This window comes from Ananas comosus, linkage group 11 (genome assembly GCF_001540865.1).
Source record: "Ananas comosus cultivar F153 linkage group 11, ASM154086v1, whole genome shotgun sequence".
NCBI lineage: Eukaryota > Viridiplantae > Streptophyta > Magnoliopsida > Poales > Bromeliaceae > Ananas > Ananas comosus.
The window spans coordinates 12,827,708-12,845,515 of NC_033631.1; the positions used below are offsets into that span (position 1 = coordinate 12,827,708).

The following is a 17,808-nucleotide window of genomic DNA, read 5'->3' on the forward strand; positions in this document are numbered from 1 at the left end:
CATACCTCTCTGCAAATAATCATACAGGAGCCAATGTCGAACTGATTTGACCATACCCTATACTAATGATATGATAGCAATGCAAATTAGCTAATTCAAAAATCATGAAAACAACTAAAATCATCAGAAGAGCAAAAAATTATATTAAAATATCTTCTTTTTCACTAATCCCTGGAAAGAGAAAACCTTTCCTTACAGTCTGAGGAGGAAATAGGTTTAGAAATGGTTTATCGTATCTTCGAGGCTGATCTCCACAAGCTACGTTGATAATAGGTTTAGATTGTTCTCAATGTAATAATGAACTACAATAACATAGATTTTTTTCAAATTACGACAGCTTTGGCCGCAAGTAACACACGTGGCACACTACTTTTATACAAATGACCAACAGCAAGAAATGACCATGTTAACCAAACAGATGTTTTTCAAGGCTATTCAGAGATTATATACACAGTGCAACACAACAAAGCCAAGCAATTATAACATTAAGTCACAAATTTATTACTCTGACCAAAGTTGCTTTGATGTATGCTTCAAGCGCTGAAACCTCTCTGCAGAGAACTCCAGGGGTTGGAGGGGATCCTCATACAAGCTTGTGAAGAAACCTCGGCCATGCTCTCTTTTCTAACACCTGCATTGCAGATATTTGCGAGGGATCGCATGTGCTTCATGCCATATTGGGCTAACGACCCACAATAAGTTTCAATAGTCCGAACCTACACAAAAGAAAAGAGGTTCTTAAGAATGAGGAGCAAGATCAGATTGTGTGAAGTTTACATAGTAATTTTGAAAAAAAAAATAAAGCACGTAAATATGTCAAGCCTAAGGTACAATTTTCTCATAAAATAAGGAAGACTTGAATTCGAGGTTTATGAGTGGTCGACTAAAAAGGCTCCATGTGGATGATGCAAAATAAACCCATTGTTATGGGTGAAATGAGTGAATCTCCATTAAAAGATGCTGACATGAATCTCTATTAAAATTAACCCATGTTGGGGTGTAATGTTTCGACCAACAAATTTTACAAAGGAAAAAGATGCTGACATGAAGGTAAGAACAGGGGGAAAATATTGCAAGGGCTAGTACCATCATAGCCGCAATGGTTTTAAGGTTCAATAACATTTTGAGCCCCTGTTCTGCAAAAATAATGGTTCATCGTTCACTTGAGTTCAGGGACAGTTCAAAGCGCCTCCTTCAGCACGCAGAACTTATTTTCATACTCTTTGACGGCTTCACACTTTCGAGTTAAGGAAAGTTTTTTTTTTTGTGTGCGTGTGCATGTGTGTAAGAAATGCATTCTTTCCTTGTTATTAAATTGGCAATTTTGGAATTCATATGCATTGAAAAGTTTCAGATGAGGAGGGTCAGAAGTGTCCTCTAGATATCACGAGACAAGTTTATAGACACTATGGCAACAAAATTTTTTTACCCTATGTTCAGCTTATGTTAAGCAATATTTACAAAGAGTAAGTTTAAAGAAAGCTAGTCTAAGCATTTCTTCTAATGCTCCTTATGATCCTAAATTAAGACAAAAAAGAGAAATGGAAGCTGAAAAACACATTTACCATTGATTTAAGGCAATCCCAGTCATCAACCAATGGCAGGCCAACTGGTCGAACAGCGGTTAGCACCTTTGGGCCTTCCTCGGCACCAAAGAGAAGTTTTCCAATGAGTTCAATACTGTTATCCACATGCAGCCTATGAGACATTACTTCAAACAATTGCTTCTGAGCTTCAAGTTTCTTAGAGGAGCCTTCAGGCGAGCTTCGGAACTAACATGTTACAAAAAAGGAAAAAAAAAAGACAGACAAACACGTCAATAAACAAATACAATCAGCAACGAAGTACAAAAAAGAGTAAAACAAAAGAAGAAAAAAAAAAATACAACCAAATTTAAATATTGCCTATAGGGCTTGTTTTGCCCAGGAGCTTCTCCATTGCCATGTCCAAGTGACGCAGTTAGAAGAAGCAGTTAGAAGAAGCGCTGATTGCTTCTTTATGAAAACCCTCTCAACAGCTTCACAAAAGCTTCACACTTCAGCAAAAGCAGAAGCTTCAAATTGGAGTTTCTACCTTGGGGGTCCAAAAGTTATTTAAGCTTTTGTCACAACAAAAGCTCTAGGCTTTTTGATTGACAAATACCTGGCTGCTAGATAAGCTATTCTAAAGGCCAAGCCACACAGCCCAATACAACAATTTACAAATCACAATTGTTCGAATCAGCAAACGACTTAAGAATTAACCTTGTGCCAAAAATAAACCAAATCCGCATCTCGTTGATTAACAGCCATCGAGAATGATGGTAATGAGTTGTCAATAGTGAACGTGTTGTTGTCATTAGCAGGGTTTGTACCAATGAAGAAGAACAGTTGTTCAGTACTGAGATCTAGATCCCCATACTGCATAACATGTGAACCAAAGCTGAATGAACCTCGAACTGCTGTCCTGGCTTTTACCTGTAAAAATCGTAAGAGAAGTTGAGATTTGCAGATCAATCCAGCAGGACAGATAAGTGAGCAGATGCATTGCATGGGACACTTACTAGCTGATATTGCTGGTTTAGAGTTTCAGTCTGAAGATTGTGTACATCACTGTCCAAACCAGAAAATATTAATACATAAATAAAAGATTGAGAACAAACTATTATATAGGCAGTGTTAGAAAATTTGCATTCACAACTACAACTAAGGCATGTGAAAATAATAGGCCGTGCAAAACGTTGAGTCAAAAACAAGTCTCAAAATGTGTTAAACCATCGACAAACGTGGTAAGCCTTTACTCGATTTAGTATATTATCATCAAAACCAATATTGTCATGATATAGAAAAATGCTAAAGTTCTCTTACTTCTGCCCCCAGTTCATAAGCAATTTTGATTTTAACAAGATGCGACTCTGACCTAGCATTAATGGTCAAATAAAAGACAGCAGACAAGCAAAAGGCAATTCCTTCCAGATTTGTAAGCTTGAATCTTGAGCACTCCGTTCAAAGAATTCTTCCCAGGACCCCACCTTGGTGAGGCCGAAACTGGGTTAACCGGATAATAGCTTTTTTTTGCATGTTCATGTCTGAGACAGATTTTGTAATTACCATGTAAATACTTTAGGGGCATTTTAATGTACTAATTATGTGATATGACTCTGTCAACAAAAGAATAAGATTCTGATCTTTTTGAACTAGTTGCATTTCAGAACGATGTTGTAGTTCTGTAATTTATAATAGACAAAGTTGTGAAATAATATACCTGTCTTCCATCCAAGCGACACTATACAAATCACCCAAACAGGTATCATACTCTGGAGGAGGGCTAGGGAACTGCCCGGGGCAATAAGTGCCCCAACTACTTTCCAGAGCATTTGCTGCTGTGGTTGCGTAGACATTTATATCTTTGGGCAGAAGGCCTTCAAAGATACTCCCAGATTCGCAAGCTTCAAGATAAAACACCTGCAGGGATTACATGATAAACGACTATCCCAACACCTCTATGGCAGACAACAGAATGTATAATAGGAAAATAAAAATTTACCATGCTTTTATAGGTTCCAGAAGCATGTTTTTGCTTCAGAACAGCTATCAGGTCATTAGCGTAAAGGTAAGGGTAAGTTGGCATCCCTGCAAAAGTTGTAGACATTGATCCACTCAGAATATATAGTAAAGGAGATAAAAGTTTTGAGAGAAGCAAAAGTCTAACAATTTTAATAACCCAGCAGGTCACTCATAAATGATATTCAATTTGACTAGAAAATTTGAAGTCTATTCATTTATGCTTAAGGAGACCTATTGGCTTCCAAACAAGATTCAACAAAACAACTTGACATATTTTCTCAGACTTTTGCAATGGAGAGAAGTTAAAATAAACTCTTAGGCCCAAAAGTGAACACTCCTGTTGGAATCTTCTACTTTTACTACGGCTAGAAGTAAAGAGGAGATTTTCATGGAAAATCTATCGGTTCTAGTTTAAGCAGCTCTACACAGAACCCTTCAGCAAAGCACTGACCAGTTAAGCTGGTCCGACAAATGCAATTTATTTTAATTAAACTTGGAACCAGTTAAGCTGGTCCCAAAAATGCAATTTGCTTTAATTAAACATGGAACCCGTATACTAATCACTAAAATATACCTTTGTACAAAATTCAACACTAAATACAATTTGTTGTCACATTGTCCTCCTCTTTGTCTCTTCCCATTATATATATGAGTCCGGCTACTATACTCTTATGAGTATAGACCCTTTTGTACTCATAAGTTCTCGGCCGTTAGATTTACTCCTTTGATCATTTCTACACGTTAGATCATACTATTCAACCAACCATCCACTCAACCCTAGGGGACCACTATTAACCTAACCGGGGATCACTATCATCCTAACCACACATCCTTTCATCCAACAGTCGAAAACTTATGAGTACAAAGGGTTCTATACTCATAAGAGTATAGTAGCCCTAGTCTATATATATATATGCTTTTTCCCCTACTGCACCATTCTTATTGGAGGCAAAATTTGGTACATGCTCATCTAATATATTTGGTCTATACTGAACTAGAACTTGTAAGACCAGTCCCATTTATGCCAATAGGCAACCAAAACGTGCAAAGATAACTACTAACCAAGAACGCCAGGTCCACCATGATCGGAGTAGAATATGAAGATGTGATCATTAGGACCACTATCAACGACTTTCCCGCTTCCACCAGTAAGAGCAGTTTTATTTCCAAGTAGAACGGCAAAGAAATTGTTGACAGTGACATCCTCTCCAACATAATCCTGCAAAAAGTTAAACCAGAATTTCATAACGAATTAGAGATGCTTACAGTATAATTGTTCCATTTTTAGTACTTGAGGGAAAAAAAAGCAAACCTTCGGAACTCCTGCATATACATCCCCACCCTGTGGATGGTTTATGATGACTCCAGGTCTAGGGTTTTCCTCGTTGTAGGCAATATCATCGTACATGAAGACAATGATGTTCTCATCTTTCAATCCGCCCTTCTTCAACGTTTGATAAGCATGACAGACATCAGCCTACAGATTTTGTACATGAAATGGTTATCCATCTACGAGGCAAATTTATAAATCTAATAGACATTACACAGATGGCATGACATGATAAGGAAGAGCTCTTTTTTTGTTTTTTTTTTTTTTTCTTCTATAACACGTCGAGAAAAGTTCATATGCATATATAATAGACACTGCAGCTTTATACATAGGAAGCTAACAAAAAAAAAAAGGAAGAAAAACATAGAGTTGTACTGGAACAACCTAGCAACAAGAGATATCAATGATAAGAAACAACCAAGCAAGTGAAATAAAATTTGGCTTTTGGAAAGACGTAGTTAAGAGGAGGCACAACAGAAATATAGCTATAAAGATATCCATAACGTACTTCTAACTAAGTGCTCAAATGTTTGGTTGTAAATTCCCTAGTATATAAATGATCTTGATGTATACAATAGACACCTTTCTGAGGAAAGTACCACTTTAAAGATGACAGAAAGATAATTCGACAGATGTTTACGACATTGTTTCAAGTCGATGACATTGTTCCATTTTTTTTTGGGGCTCGTCAAAGGACCTACACAATTAACTGATGTTGTGACCCTGAGGAATACGGGAGATGCCACTTTATACAGATTCCACACCATCCCTGATAAATGTAGTAATAAATTCCTTGATCATTTTTCACTCTGTACAAATTCCACACTACCCCGATAAATGTATATATCAGTTCTACGCAGGTTTAATTGCACTTTTTCTAGAAAAACTACAGCCGCTACCCCTCATGAGAAGTGCCGAAAGGCAAACTGACAGTGAGCTCTTTCAACTAAAATCTGCAAGCTACCATTTCAGAATATATCCATAGTCTATATAATCCAGCTATATACAATTGATAATGAAAAAAAAAAAAAAAAAAAAAAAAAAAAAAAAAAAAACTGGACGCAGCTTAAAGAGGGAAATGATCGAGAATCTTTTTGAATTCTTCTCCTAGAGATATTCACGTGTAGCTCGACAAAAGTCCAATAGAAAAACACTCGCTCGACTAAAACCGACTAAAACCAACAGCTGGATGCTATTTTCACTATGTTCCACAGATTAAATTAACCAACAAAACGCCAAATCCAGTAATATACGTGACAAAAAACAAACAACACTAATCTTGTACAGTTGGCATCTTTCTATCCCTGATGTTTCCAGCAAAAACCTTCCCACTTATAAGGACATGCGAGATTCCCGACCCTATTCATTGAATTCGTAAACTACAAGATGGTTGGTTTCTTCTTCAATAAATATCAAACACATAATAATAAAGATAAGGGGGGCGTAAAACCTTCTTAGCACACGCACTGTCCCACTCATGAATAGAAAATCCAAGATAAGAAAATTCGGGATCATGAGCTCAATAACATATAAGCTTTTTGGTCCTACACCAAAAAAAAAAGAAAAAAAAATCAAAATGTAATTTATATTAACAAATACTAAATCAGAAACCTCAATTTACACACGACTGCAATTATAATATTAAAAAACATAGCCTGATGTTTTGTCTTACTCTTGTATTCGTTAAGAAGAAAATTCCAGATAAAAAGAAGGAAAACAACAATGGGAGAATATAACACGATGAGCTCTTTTCGTCAAGTACTCCAAAATCTAAACGAATTAAACACAAAAAAGAAAGGGACCACGAAATATACCAAATCGTAATTAGCACGGAAGCAACGAATCCACCGTAAAATATATATATATAAAAATAAACAGCATAAAAATTTCGAAGACAACGGAGAGAATACGAAGGATATGAAAGGCGGAGTATACCTGGTGTCGATAATTCCCGTATCCGGAGGAACCGGCGATGAGAACCGCCCACCTCGTCCCCACATCGTCGTCCTCGTCGCCGTTGATCCGCTCGACCTCGCGAGCGGACGGTAGCCGGAGGGAGGGGTCAAGGCGGGAGTCAACGAGGAGGACCGGGAAGAGGAGGAGGAGAAGAGCCGCGAAGGCGAGGAAATGGCCCATCGGATCGGCGACTCGGCGATACGGGGCTCCGCGGATTAACAGGAGAAGAGGAACCTTTGTTGGTGCTCGGTAGGGGGAACGAAGGAAGGAACGAAGGAAGGGAGGAGGACGATTCCTTTTTATAAAGTGTAAGATGTGGGTCCAGCGGATACTCGTTCGCCCCCTCCCATTTTAATTGGCTTATCGATATTGGCCGTTGGATCCTACTTTGGTGTTGTATGGCGTCTATCAGACCGTACACTTAACTTGTGGGGGTCCCACGTGGGATCCCCGAGAGTGTTGCGATGATGTTGACTCGGTGCGGCGGTAACGCCACCAGAGAGTAGAAAGTGTTGTCTCGACCGTGTCACCGTCTGATCACCAGCTCGCATGTTTAGTTGGAGCACTAGTGGGATCTCAATTTATTTTCTACTGTGGTTTTACGGTTGATTTTGTTCAACATATTAATTTCTCGTCTGAGTAAATCTTTTTTCTTAAAAAAATTAATGATGTCATTATTGTTGTTTGATTATTTAGCTGATTATAAACTACCGGAAAAAAAAAACAAAAAAGCAGTTTCAGAGGTTGAATGCCTAGAGGCCAACACATCTGAAGTTTGGTTAAAACTTATCAAAATTGTGAGCATTTTCGTTCCCAAATCATCCACTCAAATTTATGCAAGGTCGGAACTTCGGTCAGAATATAAATTAACACATGCACTATACGCGAATTACACTTTAAGTTAAGTTTTGGTGCAATCGAAAAATCTAATTAAAATAAATATATGATCTGTGACGATGCATGTTGATAAACAATTTAGGATTGGGCTAGTGTCCAGCCCAGTGCGGCTTAACCCAGTACAGTACAGCCCAGTAGACCACTGCATGGTGAACGTACCGAGACGTGACACGAACTCGACCCAATCCCCCCTTTCTTAAACAAGACCGGGCCTGGTTAGCGGTTTCCCGTCGCGAGGATGGAGTTTTTCGCGGTCTCGTACTCCGCCGCCGCGTCCTCCTCCTTCTCCCTCACGCTTCCTCCTCCTCCTCCTCCTCCTCTCGCTCCTACTCCCTTCGTTCGCTTTGTTGTCCGAATACGGGGCCCGTACAACAACAGGCGCCGCGTCTCCGCCCTATCCAAAACCCTAGAGGAATCCCCCGCCTCCTCCTCTTCTTCCTCTTCCTCCTCCTCCTCCTCCTCCTCCTCCTCCACTCCTACCTCGGCCTTCATTGCCAAATCATTCAAATCCCCAGCGAGGAGATCCGCCATTGCTGAGGTTGAAGCTTCGAGCGACCTCGATGCAGCTCTATCCAGGTTCGGCTCAGCACTCCTAGTCTCGCCCTCGCTGGGAATAGAACAGCGTCTTATTTCCCATTCGTCGCCGTAAAAGAGAATTTCGCCATGAGTTTGTCGTATATGCCTCACTCACTACGATTGCTTAGTAACAAATATATTGCACGATGAATCCGTAGACTCCGGTTCTTCTTATGTCAGCACGCCATACTAGTTCAACCTTTGCTCCCGTTTAAGCATAACACGCCATAGTTCTCTTTGCATCTACAAACTTGCTGATGTTTATATTTACCTGATGCTCTACCAATCTAAGCTTTCTGATCTTTTGCATTTTTGATGTCTGCAGAGTAGAAGGAATATTGCGAATACAAGATTATAACATCATTTTACGCTATTTTGGGGAGTCGAGAAGATGGAGTGAAATGTCTCAGGTTTGTAAAGTCGAAAACTTTCTTAGTCCTCTTTTATGTTGGCTTTAGTGAGAGATAGTAGAGGTTTGTGATAAGAGTGTTTTGACCATCAAGGTGAAAATAGCCATGAGAAGATTTATGGTGATATCTGAAATAGACGTGACAACACTTATTCTATTGTTATCCTCAATTTTAAAATTTACTGCGACTAGCACTGTGCGATATTAAGAGCTTAATATTTTGTGTACCTTTTAAGATGCCGTGGAGCTTCATTTGATATTTCTAGAGCTAACAAATAGCATCAGTGTGGTTTATCACTAGGATTTTCCAGTTTGGATTTTAAAGCAGAATCAAGACAAATTGTTTGGTGATACTTGACTAAAGTTTGTCTTTAGTAAGCATTCCTTAAAATATAACTTTGTATGAGAAGAAACTAATACCATTTTTTATGGGTGCACTCTCAGCTTTTTGAATGGATGCAAAAGCACGAGAAGCTTGACTTTGTATCATATAGCAGCTATTTCAAATATATTGGTGTAAGCTGTAATCCTGCAAAGGCCTTACAAGTGTACGAGAGTATCCCTGATAAGCTGCTGAAAGTCAATGTATCTGTTTGTAATTCTTTCCTTGGTTGTATGCTAAGGAATGGAAGGTGTGAGAGCGGTCTCAAGTTGTTTGAGCAGATGAAAGATGACGGTCTCTCACCAGATTTGGTCACCTATAGTACTGTATGTTACATTTGCCCACAGCCAGGAATTTCTTGATAATATGTGTTGGGTTCTAGCAGTCCTAGCACTCCATTTCCAACCTAACATGTCTTCTTTTCTTTTTACCCCTTTATCTTCTTATTATAGCTTATAGCCGGTTGCACAAAACTGAAGAGTGGTTATTCGAAGGCAATGGCGTTGGTCCAGGAAATGAAAAATAATGGGGTGCGCATGGATAGTGTGATGTACGGCACTCTTTTGTCCATCTGTGCAGCTAATAATTTAACTGAAGAGGCAGAGAAGTATTTTCAGCAAATGAAGGATGAAGGATGCCATCCTAATTTGTTCCACTACAGCTCTTTGCTTAATGCATATGCTGTAGATAGGGATCACGTAAAGGCTGAGAAGTTGGTAAATGATATGAAATCTTCAGGAGTAGCACCCAATAAGGTTTGTTTAACCTTTACTTCTATGTTATTCCTTTGCTTCCTCATCCTTTTCCAGAAACATGGATATTTTAAGATGTTTTTCTATAGGAAGATTGTTGCTGATACTATGTAACACATCCAACAAATGTACTGTGAACTTCTGACTTCTTTTACGTATTTCATCATCCTCAGTTATCAATTATATTGTAAGCAGCTTGTTACTAATTATCAAAAATTTAAGTACCCTTGTTCAACTAAAGACATGATTTCATTCTACTTGAACTATGGCTTGCTCTCCTGAAGGTCTTTCAGTTGATGGAAACCCCAAATGCTTCCCAACTTCTTACAGTAACACTCCGATTAGTTATCCTTAACTTCAATTTGAAAAGGTTGACACCAAGAATAATGTCAACAGTTCTCTAATTTCTTACTCATGATTGTTGCTGCCGAATTTCAGCAGTTGTGTGCTAAAAGATTTACAAACGGCTGATCATGCCAAGCAAATTGAATTTTACAAATTGAGCAGGATAAGGAGTTGTTAGAAATGATTTATTGGTGTTTCATCAAACTATTTCTAGTTCCTATTTTTGAAGAATAATTTCTCTACTCATCAATTTGGTATATTACCATGATCCTTTTTTCATCAATCTGCCTATATTTGCAGGTTATCCTGACAACTTTATTGAAAGTGTACGCTAGAGGCAGTCTTTTTGAAAAGTCAAGGGACCTCTTAGCTGAATTAGAGGCTTTAGGATATGCTGAAGATGAGGTACACCAACAGTTACACAGTTCTGAACCAGGGATTTGTGATTTTTTGTGAGTTTTGTGATGTTTTTAATTTATGAGGACCTGATCATAAAAATGTTCTGAAGTATAACAATTATGAGGACCTGATTGCAGATAACATGCCGAGGGCCTGAGTATGAAATCTTCCCTTTTTTTTTTTACTTTCATCTGGTTTCATGTCTCACAAGACTCGCATATGTTGCACTAAGTGTAATGGTTAAAAATTACTCCTGCTGTTTGCATTTGTCTAACATTGGTACATCCGTACATGTTACGTAAGATGGTAAGCTTTCTATAGAAAATGCAGTGTAGAGTGTTCTTGTTTTTATATATACATCTAGACCTGTTTGGAATGTGTAATAAAGGTTTGTAAAACTCAGGAGATCTAACTAATTTCATTATGCAATTTATTTCCATTATTTTATTGCAGAAGCTGTATTTCACTAGCTTATTTGAAACATTCTTAATAGCTCTTTTTCTTTGAACAGCTCAGTTTAGACATGCCTTTTTATCTTCTGTTCTCCTTTTTGACCTAGCAAACTATTATGCAGATTCCATATTGTTTATTACTGGATAATCTAGCCAAGGCAGGACATATACGGGAAGCAAAGAAACTATTCACTGAGATGAAGGAAAAAAGGGTGAAATCTGGTGAGCTGCATTCTGGACATATCAAATCAGTTTGAAGAATTTGAATGGTTGCAAACATAATTTTATATATTTGTGCTCCTCTTTCTTTCCTTTACTTATCACGACTTTCCTGTGCTTTATAACCTGCCTGCACCCAGAGCCACAAAGAACACTTATATTACTTCATCAAGCGGTTGTTGAAGACCTAGTTGTTAAATAAGGTAAAAACTGCTAAAGACCTTAGAGGAATGCTTAGCTTGAAATCTTCATCGAGAGTAAAACATTAGGTGACTATAGGAGAATAAATTAATGAAAAGTATGAGAAAAGATCGCCTGAGGAATAAGTGCGCCTTGGTCAGCATTAAGTGAGACTACCAAGTGAATGCAGTGATGATCACGTTTACTGAAGTAAAATTTTCGTTGTCAATTTTCAAATGACTGCAATTTTTTTTATCATTTTTAATTTTCTGTCAAAACTATAAATAGAAGTTAACCTTTTTCACTTGTGATTTCTGCAGATGGGTATTCCTACAGTATCATGATTTCAGCATTGTGTCGATGTGGTTTACATCTAGAAGCGAAACAACTTGCAAAGGAATTTGAAGCCAGCTATGAAAAGTACGATTTGGTCATGCTAAATACGTTACTTAGGGCTTACTGCAATGGGGGAGATATGGAGAGTGTGATGAAAATGTTGAGAAAAATGGATGAGCTGACTATTGCTCCTGATTGGAACACCTTCCATATCCTTATTAAGTACTTCTGTAAGGAGAAGCTGTACCACCTTGCCTATAAAACAATTGAAGACATGCATAGCAAAGGCCATCAACTAAATGATGTGAGCTGGACTTTCAGTATTGATTCTCTTTCTTTACATGTCACCTCGTGCTAAACAATTGAATTGTTCATTGTATTTGGGCTGCAGGAATTGTGTTCTTCATTAATTTGGCAGTTAGGAGAAGCAGGTTTTCCATCGGAAGCTTTTTCTGTTTATAATATGTTAAGATATAGTAAGAGGACCTTGTGTAAGTCCCTGCATGAGAAGATGCTGGACATATTAGTTGCGGCAGGATTTCTCAAAGATGCTTATGTTGTGATGAAGGTAAATTTATATTGCCTTCTGGCATAAGCATGTATTGAGATCCTTTGATTTATTCTGAGCTGCTATTAATGCTATTAGGATAATTTTGAGGTGATTTCGACACACTCCTTGGAGAAGTTTGTTAGTTCATTCATGAAATCAGGCAACATAAATTTGATGAACGATGTTTTGAAAGCATTTCACCGTTCCGGAAAACATATTAATGAGGTATGACTCTTTTTTAGAGAGAATCAAAACTTTTCTTACTCGGATGCTCCTGTGGATCTCTTCTTATTATGATAATTATATTTTGGCTGTTTTGTAAGTTGGGTTTGACTAGTTTAATATTTTTTTTCCCCTATACGTGTATGCTTTCTCAAAATCCGTAATTGCTATGTATACTACTGTCAGTTCTTTCTTGTTATGTTTTGTCCCCTCCATCCTCTATTGCAGGATGTATTCCGTTCAGCTGTTTCACGCTACATAAGCATGCCTGATAAGAAGGAGCTGCTCTTGCAATTGCTGCAATGGATGTCTGGACAAGGCTATTGTGTGGACTCATCAACACGAAATTTGCTTCTGAAGAATGCGTCTCTCTTCGGTCGGAAACAGCTAATAGCAGATATTCTATCCACGCAGCAAATGATGTCAAAGAAGCTCAAAAGCCAAAATATAAGGAGATAATGAAAAGTAAGTATTGGGATAGTTATTTATCTTGTATGATTTCCATTCTAGACGAGATGATTGTTATCTTCTGAGTGAGTAGATATGGGCACTTTTTACAAAATAGATGGTATTTTTAAACCTAAGTTCTTGTTATCTTTCAAGCGAGTAGATATGGGCACTTTCTACAAAATGGGTGGAATTTATTTAACATAATTCTGTTTCCATTGTTCGTGTGATTATTAATTATTAGTAATCATTTTTTTTCCTCCTAAAATAGGAAACAGTAATTTCCATTTGTATTATAGTCTACATATGGTGCACTGTTATAGTGCGTCTAACACTTGTGAACTTGTGCCACAGTTGGTAGTGCTGCTATTTGTATCTGTTATTATTGTCATTGTTATTAGTTCTTCGACTAGTTGAAATTATTGCTAAATGAGAAATTAAGATCTGCCACTGTTGTTCATAGTAAGTTCCACCGTTTGTTGTTATTGTAATAATATTATTTTGCATGGTTAATATGGTCTAGGTTGTCAGCCGCAGATATCCAAGAAATCTCAAATCCATAATCCTCTCTCTCTCTACAAACTTGTTTCCTATGAAACAACAATGGAGTGATATTTTGCTTTTCTACATGATTTACATTTGTGCCAATGATTGTGAGTCATGTAGTTACTATTATTCGTAGGTTAAACTGAAGCACTCAAGTGAGTTCTTGATCTTTTGAAGTGGCCACTCGTACAAGGCGGATTGCTCACGATCCATGCAATTTTAAGAGTGGTGGGGCTTTTAGAACTAAAGAGGTGACTCCATGTGCGTGCTTGATGGTCAGTTTGGTTGATCATTGGATTCATTATGTATGGCACGGCTTGTGGAACAAGACTACAGTCAAGCATATGGCAAGTGGAAATCTCAACTCAACTAGCAGTGCTGTAAAAGCTTAAGATAGGCCAAATAGGCCATTAGATTCAATCAGCTTACACTTGTATGCTTTGCAACGTAAGATCATATGTAGCCACTATGGTTTACGGATAACAAGGACATCGAAAAGGAGAATCTGAATCTCAAGCTAAAGACCTAGAAGGTTCTTGCATGGGATTATTAAAAAACAAGCTGGATCTATTTTGTTACTAAGGAATCTGAGAACCGTGGGAAATAGTGCATTGGCTTCTATTGAATCATACTTTTGGTACCTCTATATATATATTTTTAAATCTTTCGGTTCTTGTTAGAATGATCTTTTTTGTATATTGAAGTCTGAAAAGAGTGTTTGGATTGAGTAGGTTGGGTGTGGTGAATGATTCTGAAGCTCGATCCATGTTTTCCTTTTTTTTTCCCCTCTCTCTCTCTCTCCGCAACTTGCTCTGTATATGTATAGATTATCAATGAGTCTGTATAGAAAATTATTAATATAAACTTGAGCCCAGTGGCAAATTTTATGTATGTTTGCAGGTAATTAACATTTTGAATTTGGTCAGGGAAGTAGGGTCTTAAAATACTGATGCAATGTATTGTGCTGGGGTTCCAATCTCCACTTTCACAATGATGTCATACAAAAAAAACGTAACACTACTATTGTACAGAAAAATACTTATTTTTTTATTTAAGACACAAGCAAAAGAGATGAAATTGTAAGATGTATGAGAATAACAGGAAATTTTATATTTGAAGAGGTCAATATGAATTCTATGTTGCTTTGTTCTGGTTCCCACAAACTAAAAAAAAAGATCCAAAAATTTGCCAAGATATACACTCTGTGCACATTTATCTCAAACGAAAAAATTTCAGCAACCTTCACTGGTAGAACAGCCATTGATACTGTGCCTTCCAGGAAAAAGATAAAGACTGCCAAAAAACAAGAAAGATCGGCAAAATCAATTCAAGGCCATCACAAAATCTTGCAGAAAAGGCATCAGGTTCATTCTTGAATCTCGCCCTCTTCAAATAAGTCATCATAGGAAACCGGCAAGCGAATTCTCTCCAAAACTGATTTACGCTCCATCTTTCCATCAGATGGAAGCCCTTCCTGAGCATTACTGATCCGCTTGGAATCGTATGGAATTTCTGCATCCTCATCAGGCACAATAGTACTCTGAGAGCTCGTATCCTCGTTCTTGTTTGATTTTTGTTTATATTTTGGTTGCCTAAGCTGCTTCTGAAAGGAAGAAAATAAATGAAAAAAGTTAGCATTACACTGGAAAAAAAATATGCATAGAAGTCTATAAGGTATGAAGAAGTTCAAATAACCAATTGCCGCTGTAGTTACTTCTTTAAAAATGGTATAATATTGAATAATATACTGCCAATTTTCCATAAAGTACAAAACAGCTTCTTGCAGATGATACTACTTTCTAATGCATAGTTCTGTACCTCAAATTCCCTCCCCTTCACCATGATTTCTTTGTATGCCTTTGGCTCGCGTGCTTTCAGAATATTCCAGAGAATTCCACCGCCGTTGCGTAGACGCTTTCCATCAGCAGTCATCTGTCCTCCGCAGCTCTGAATAGATTCAACCTGCATTTATGTTAACAACCCCATAACTAACAAATGCTCCTGGAAAGCATTATATGATTATGCAAGAAAATTAATCTACTCCATAGAAAGAAGGCCATTATCTGCTCTAAGATTCTACTAGCTTAACCTCAACAAACCTCTCATTTTTCGTTAACATGCTAAATGATTTTTGTATGAAGAGAATGAAAAGGACGTAGAGTGTAGAAGATCATAACAAGTGAACGTCTACCCAAAAAATTAAATTGAAACTAAAAAAAAAGTAAATAAATGCATTTTCTTCATAAAACAAGTTCTCAAGAAACAAGAAAGAAATTGAGCACGATAAATTTTTTGATACATTGGGCAAAGACTACTAAACGGAAGAAAGGTTTTGACCAATTATCTTTCTCGACCGATCATGATTTCTTGTTGGAAATTAATCTCCTCATATTAAATCTGCCTAGGAACCTAACCACATCATCTTTCCATGAATTAACCGGGCTTGAGCTTTCACGGGACAAACATTCACGTAATTTATCGGCTCTTTCCATACCATGATAAGTATCCTGTGTACATAGCAACCAATGATGCAAAAATCTGCTGACAGGGCGAACAGATGAGACCTTTCTCATCTCAAAAGTTAGCTTTCTTGAATTTCTTCACATACAACTAATACCAAAGAGTATGTATGAGTCGATAAACAGAAAAACAAAACAACCTAACAGTGACAAAAGTAAAAAAAATTCCAACCTTATTCTTCCTTCAAATTTAACCATCGATGTTAAGTTCTTGACACATCTAGTAACAACATAATGTTACTGAGTCAAAAGCAAAGGTAACAAACCTACTAAAAGAGTCAAATTCGTAAGCCATTTGCAGCAAACCAGTGTCTGAAATTGACTCTAAGCACCTTAAATGCATTAAGAAGCCATGCAACCGTATTTGAAACAAGAATAACTACAACCACATACGATAGGTAAATATAAACAATAACAAGCTTACCAACAAAATATCACTACAACATGTCACAAGCTTATGTGCTGCACAGAACCCAACACCAAAGTAAAGGTTTAGCTGGTAAGGTTAATTTAAGTGGGCTTGTAATCATCCATGTTAAGGTAAACAATATGGCCATTAGAAGAGGCGAATACTTGAGTAAAAATCACTTTAAATCTAGATATAACTTACTGAAATATATGGTGAAACAACAGTGCAATCAAATAAAGATATGCGTTTATATAGATACCTCTCTGACAAGATCACTGACCACAGAAACTCCAAGACAACCTACAGCGTTCCAAACCAAGTACGATTTCCTCTCCTTTAAACGTCTGCAAGTGTCGATAACAAATCTGGAAAAATCAAAGGATCAATTGAATAAGCACCATTACAAATTTACAAGAGAGGATTCATTAGGAAAGAAAGATATGTGAAGCACAGAAGCAGATAGTTATCTTAGTTACTCGATAAGAATACAAATAATAACAAACTGTTCTTACGTAGGTCAGATATAAGTAACTTGTAGAATCTTAAAAAAAAAATTGCGAGAACGTACAAATAATGACAAACTGTTCTTACTTCCTATGAATTTTGTTCACGAAGGGGCAATGGAGATAATTTAGCATGTAAAATACACCTAAAAAGTTGGTGAATTTGCAATTGTAAATAGAACGGATAGTCGCAAACAGAATGACATCCTTTGTTCAAAACAACTTTAAAACAAAAAAAAAAGAAAAGGAGAAGAATGGGAAACAAAACAATAACACTAATAAGACTAATCAATAGAAAAACCCCACGCCATTGTTGAAAGATTACAACTAGGAGAAAAGTGATATCGATCTCTTAGCCCATGAAATAGCAGAAGCATCATCCTCCTACCTATTGATATCCATGATACTACTCGAAGAAGACCCTCCCTTCCTCTTCTTATTCCTGCTCCTCTTCTTCTTCTTCTTCTTCTTTCCCTCCCTCTTCTGGCCCCCGCTTTGATCCCCGCCCTCCGCCACCCCATCGCCGCCTCCAGCGCCGGGAGGGGCGGCGCTCCGCTCCGGCGAGACCGCGTCGCCGTCGCCGTCTAGGGTTTCGGCGTCGACCATCTCGACGTCATCTTGCATGGCACCGTGGGGTCCTAGGGTTTCGTCTTCGTCGCCGAGCGCCGACTCTTCGTATATGGCGTCCAAAACGCTCTCCGCTCCCTCCTCCATAGTAAGAGACGGAGTGGAATTACAGTAGTAGCCGACTACACAGGCAATGGCTACCGGGAGTTGCTGTTGTTAATAAAAAGGGCTTTAGTAGCCAACAACTCGGCGGTTCGGTGGGCCGGT

General features: G+C 37.8%; 3 protein-coding genes across 3 annotated transcripts; 1 reads left to right on the plus strand and 2 right to left on the minus strand.

Moving 5' to 3' along the window:
* On the minus strand, positions 260 to 7,118 carry LOC109717572 (vacuolar-processing enzyme-like). Its single transcript, XM_020243419.1, has 9 exons — positions 6,811 to 7,118; positions 4,858 to 5,022; positions 4,608 to 4,764; positions 3,526 to 3,611; positions 3,244 to 3,443; positions 2,543 to 2,591; positions 2,244 to 2,456; positions 1,566 to 1,772; positions 260 to 716 (listed from the first exon to the last, which is right to left on the minus strand). Exons 1-9 carry the CDS (start codon positions 7,009 to 7,011, stop codon positions 534 to 536), a joined length of 1,461 nt encoding a protein of 486 aa, XP_020099008.1. The 5' UTR covers positions 7,012 to 7,118; the 3' UTR covers positions 260 to 533.
* Positions 7,945 to 14,453, plus strand: LOC109717447 (pentatricopeptide repeat-containing protein At1g10910, chloroplastic). Its single transcript, XM_020243247.1, has 11 exons — positions 7,945 to 8,304; positions 8,630 to 8,714; positions 9,158 to 9,421; positions 9,548 to 9,850; positions 10,493 to 10,597; positions 11,166 to 11,265; positions 11,763 to 12,082; positions 12,170 to 12,346; positions 12,425 to 12,553; positions 12,779 to 13,015; positions 13,680 to 14,453. The coding sequence occupies exons 1-10, from the start codon at positions 7,967 to 7,969 to the stop codon at positions 13,007 to 13,009; spliced, it is 2,052 nt and encodes a 683-aa protein (XP_020098836.1). The 5' UTR covers positions 7,945 to 7,966; the 3' UTR covers positions 13,010 to 13,015; positions 13,680 to 14,453.
* On the minus strand, positions 14,631 to 17,754 carry LOC109717423. The gene is made up of 4 exons (XM_020243205.1): positions 17,363 to 17,754; positions 16,731 to 16,836; positions 15,362 to 15,505; positions 14,631 to 15,146 (listed from the first exon to the last, which is right to left on the minus strand). The coding sequence occupies exons 1-4, from the start codon at positions 17,686 to 17,688 to the stop codon at positions 14,910 to 14,912; spliced, it is 813 nt and encodes a 270-aa protein (XP_020098794.1). The 5' UTR covers positions 17,689 to 17,754; the 3' UTR covers positions 14,631 to 14,909.

Excerpts from the sequence above, each read along its gene's own strand:
- LOC109717423 (XM_020243205.1), bottom strand. The coding sequence starts at position 17,688 with ATGGAGGAGGGAGCGGAGAGCGTTTTGGACGCCATATACGAAGAGTCG. Across the intron at positions 16,837-17,362 it reads AGTATCATGGATATCAATAG|ATTTGTTATCGACACTTGCA; the intron begins GTAGGAGGATGA and ends TGATTTTTCCAG. Across the intron at positions 15,506-16,730 it reads TCAGTGATCTTGTCAGAGAG|GTTGAATCTATTCAGAGCTG; the intron begins GTATCTATATAA and ends ACATAAATGCAG.
- LOC109717447 (XM_020243247.1), top strand. The coding sequence starts at position 7,967 with ATGGAGTTTTTCGCGGTCTCGTACTCCGCCGCCGCGTCCTCCTCCTTC. Across the intron at positions 8,305-8,629 it reads CTCGATGCAGCTCTATCCAG|AGTAGAAGGAATATTGCGAA; the intron begins GTTCGGCTCAGC and ends TGATGTCTGCAG. Across the intron at positions 12,554-12,778 it reads CCGGAAAACATATTAATGAG|GATGTATTCCGTTCAGCTGT; the intron begins GTATGACTCTTT and ends CCTCTATTGCAG.
- LOC109717572 (XM_020243419.1), bottom strand. The coding sequence starts at position 7,011 with ATGGGCCATTTCCTCGCCTTCGCGGCTCTTCTCCTCCTCCTCTTCCCG. Across the intron at positions 5,023-6,810 it reads ACGGGAATTATCGACACCAG|GCTGATGTCTGTCATGCTTA; the intron begins GTATACTCCGCC and ends CAAAATCTGTAG. Across the intron at positions 2,592-3,243 it reads GTCGCTTGGATGGAAGACAG|TGATGTACACAATCTTCAGA; the intron begins GTATATTATTTC and ends TGGTTTGGACAG.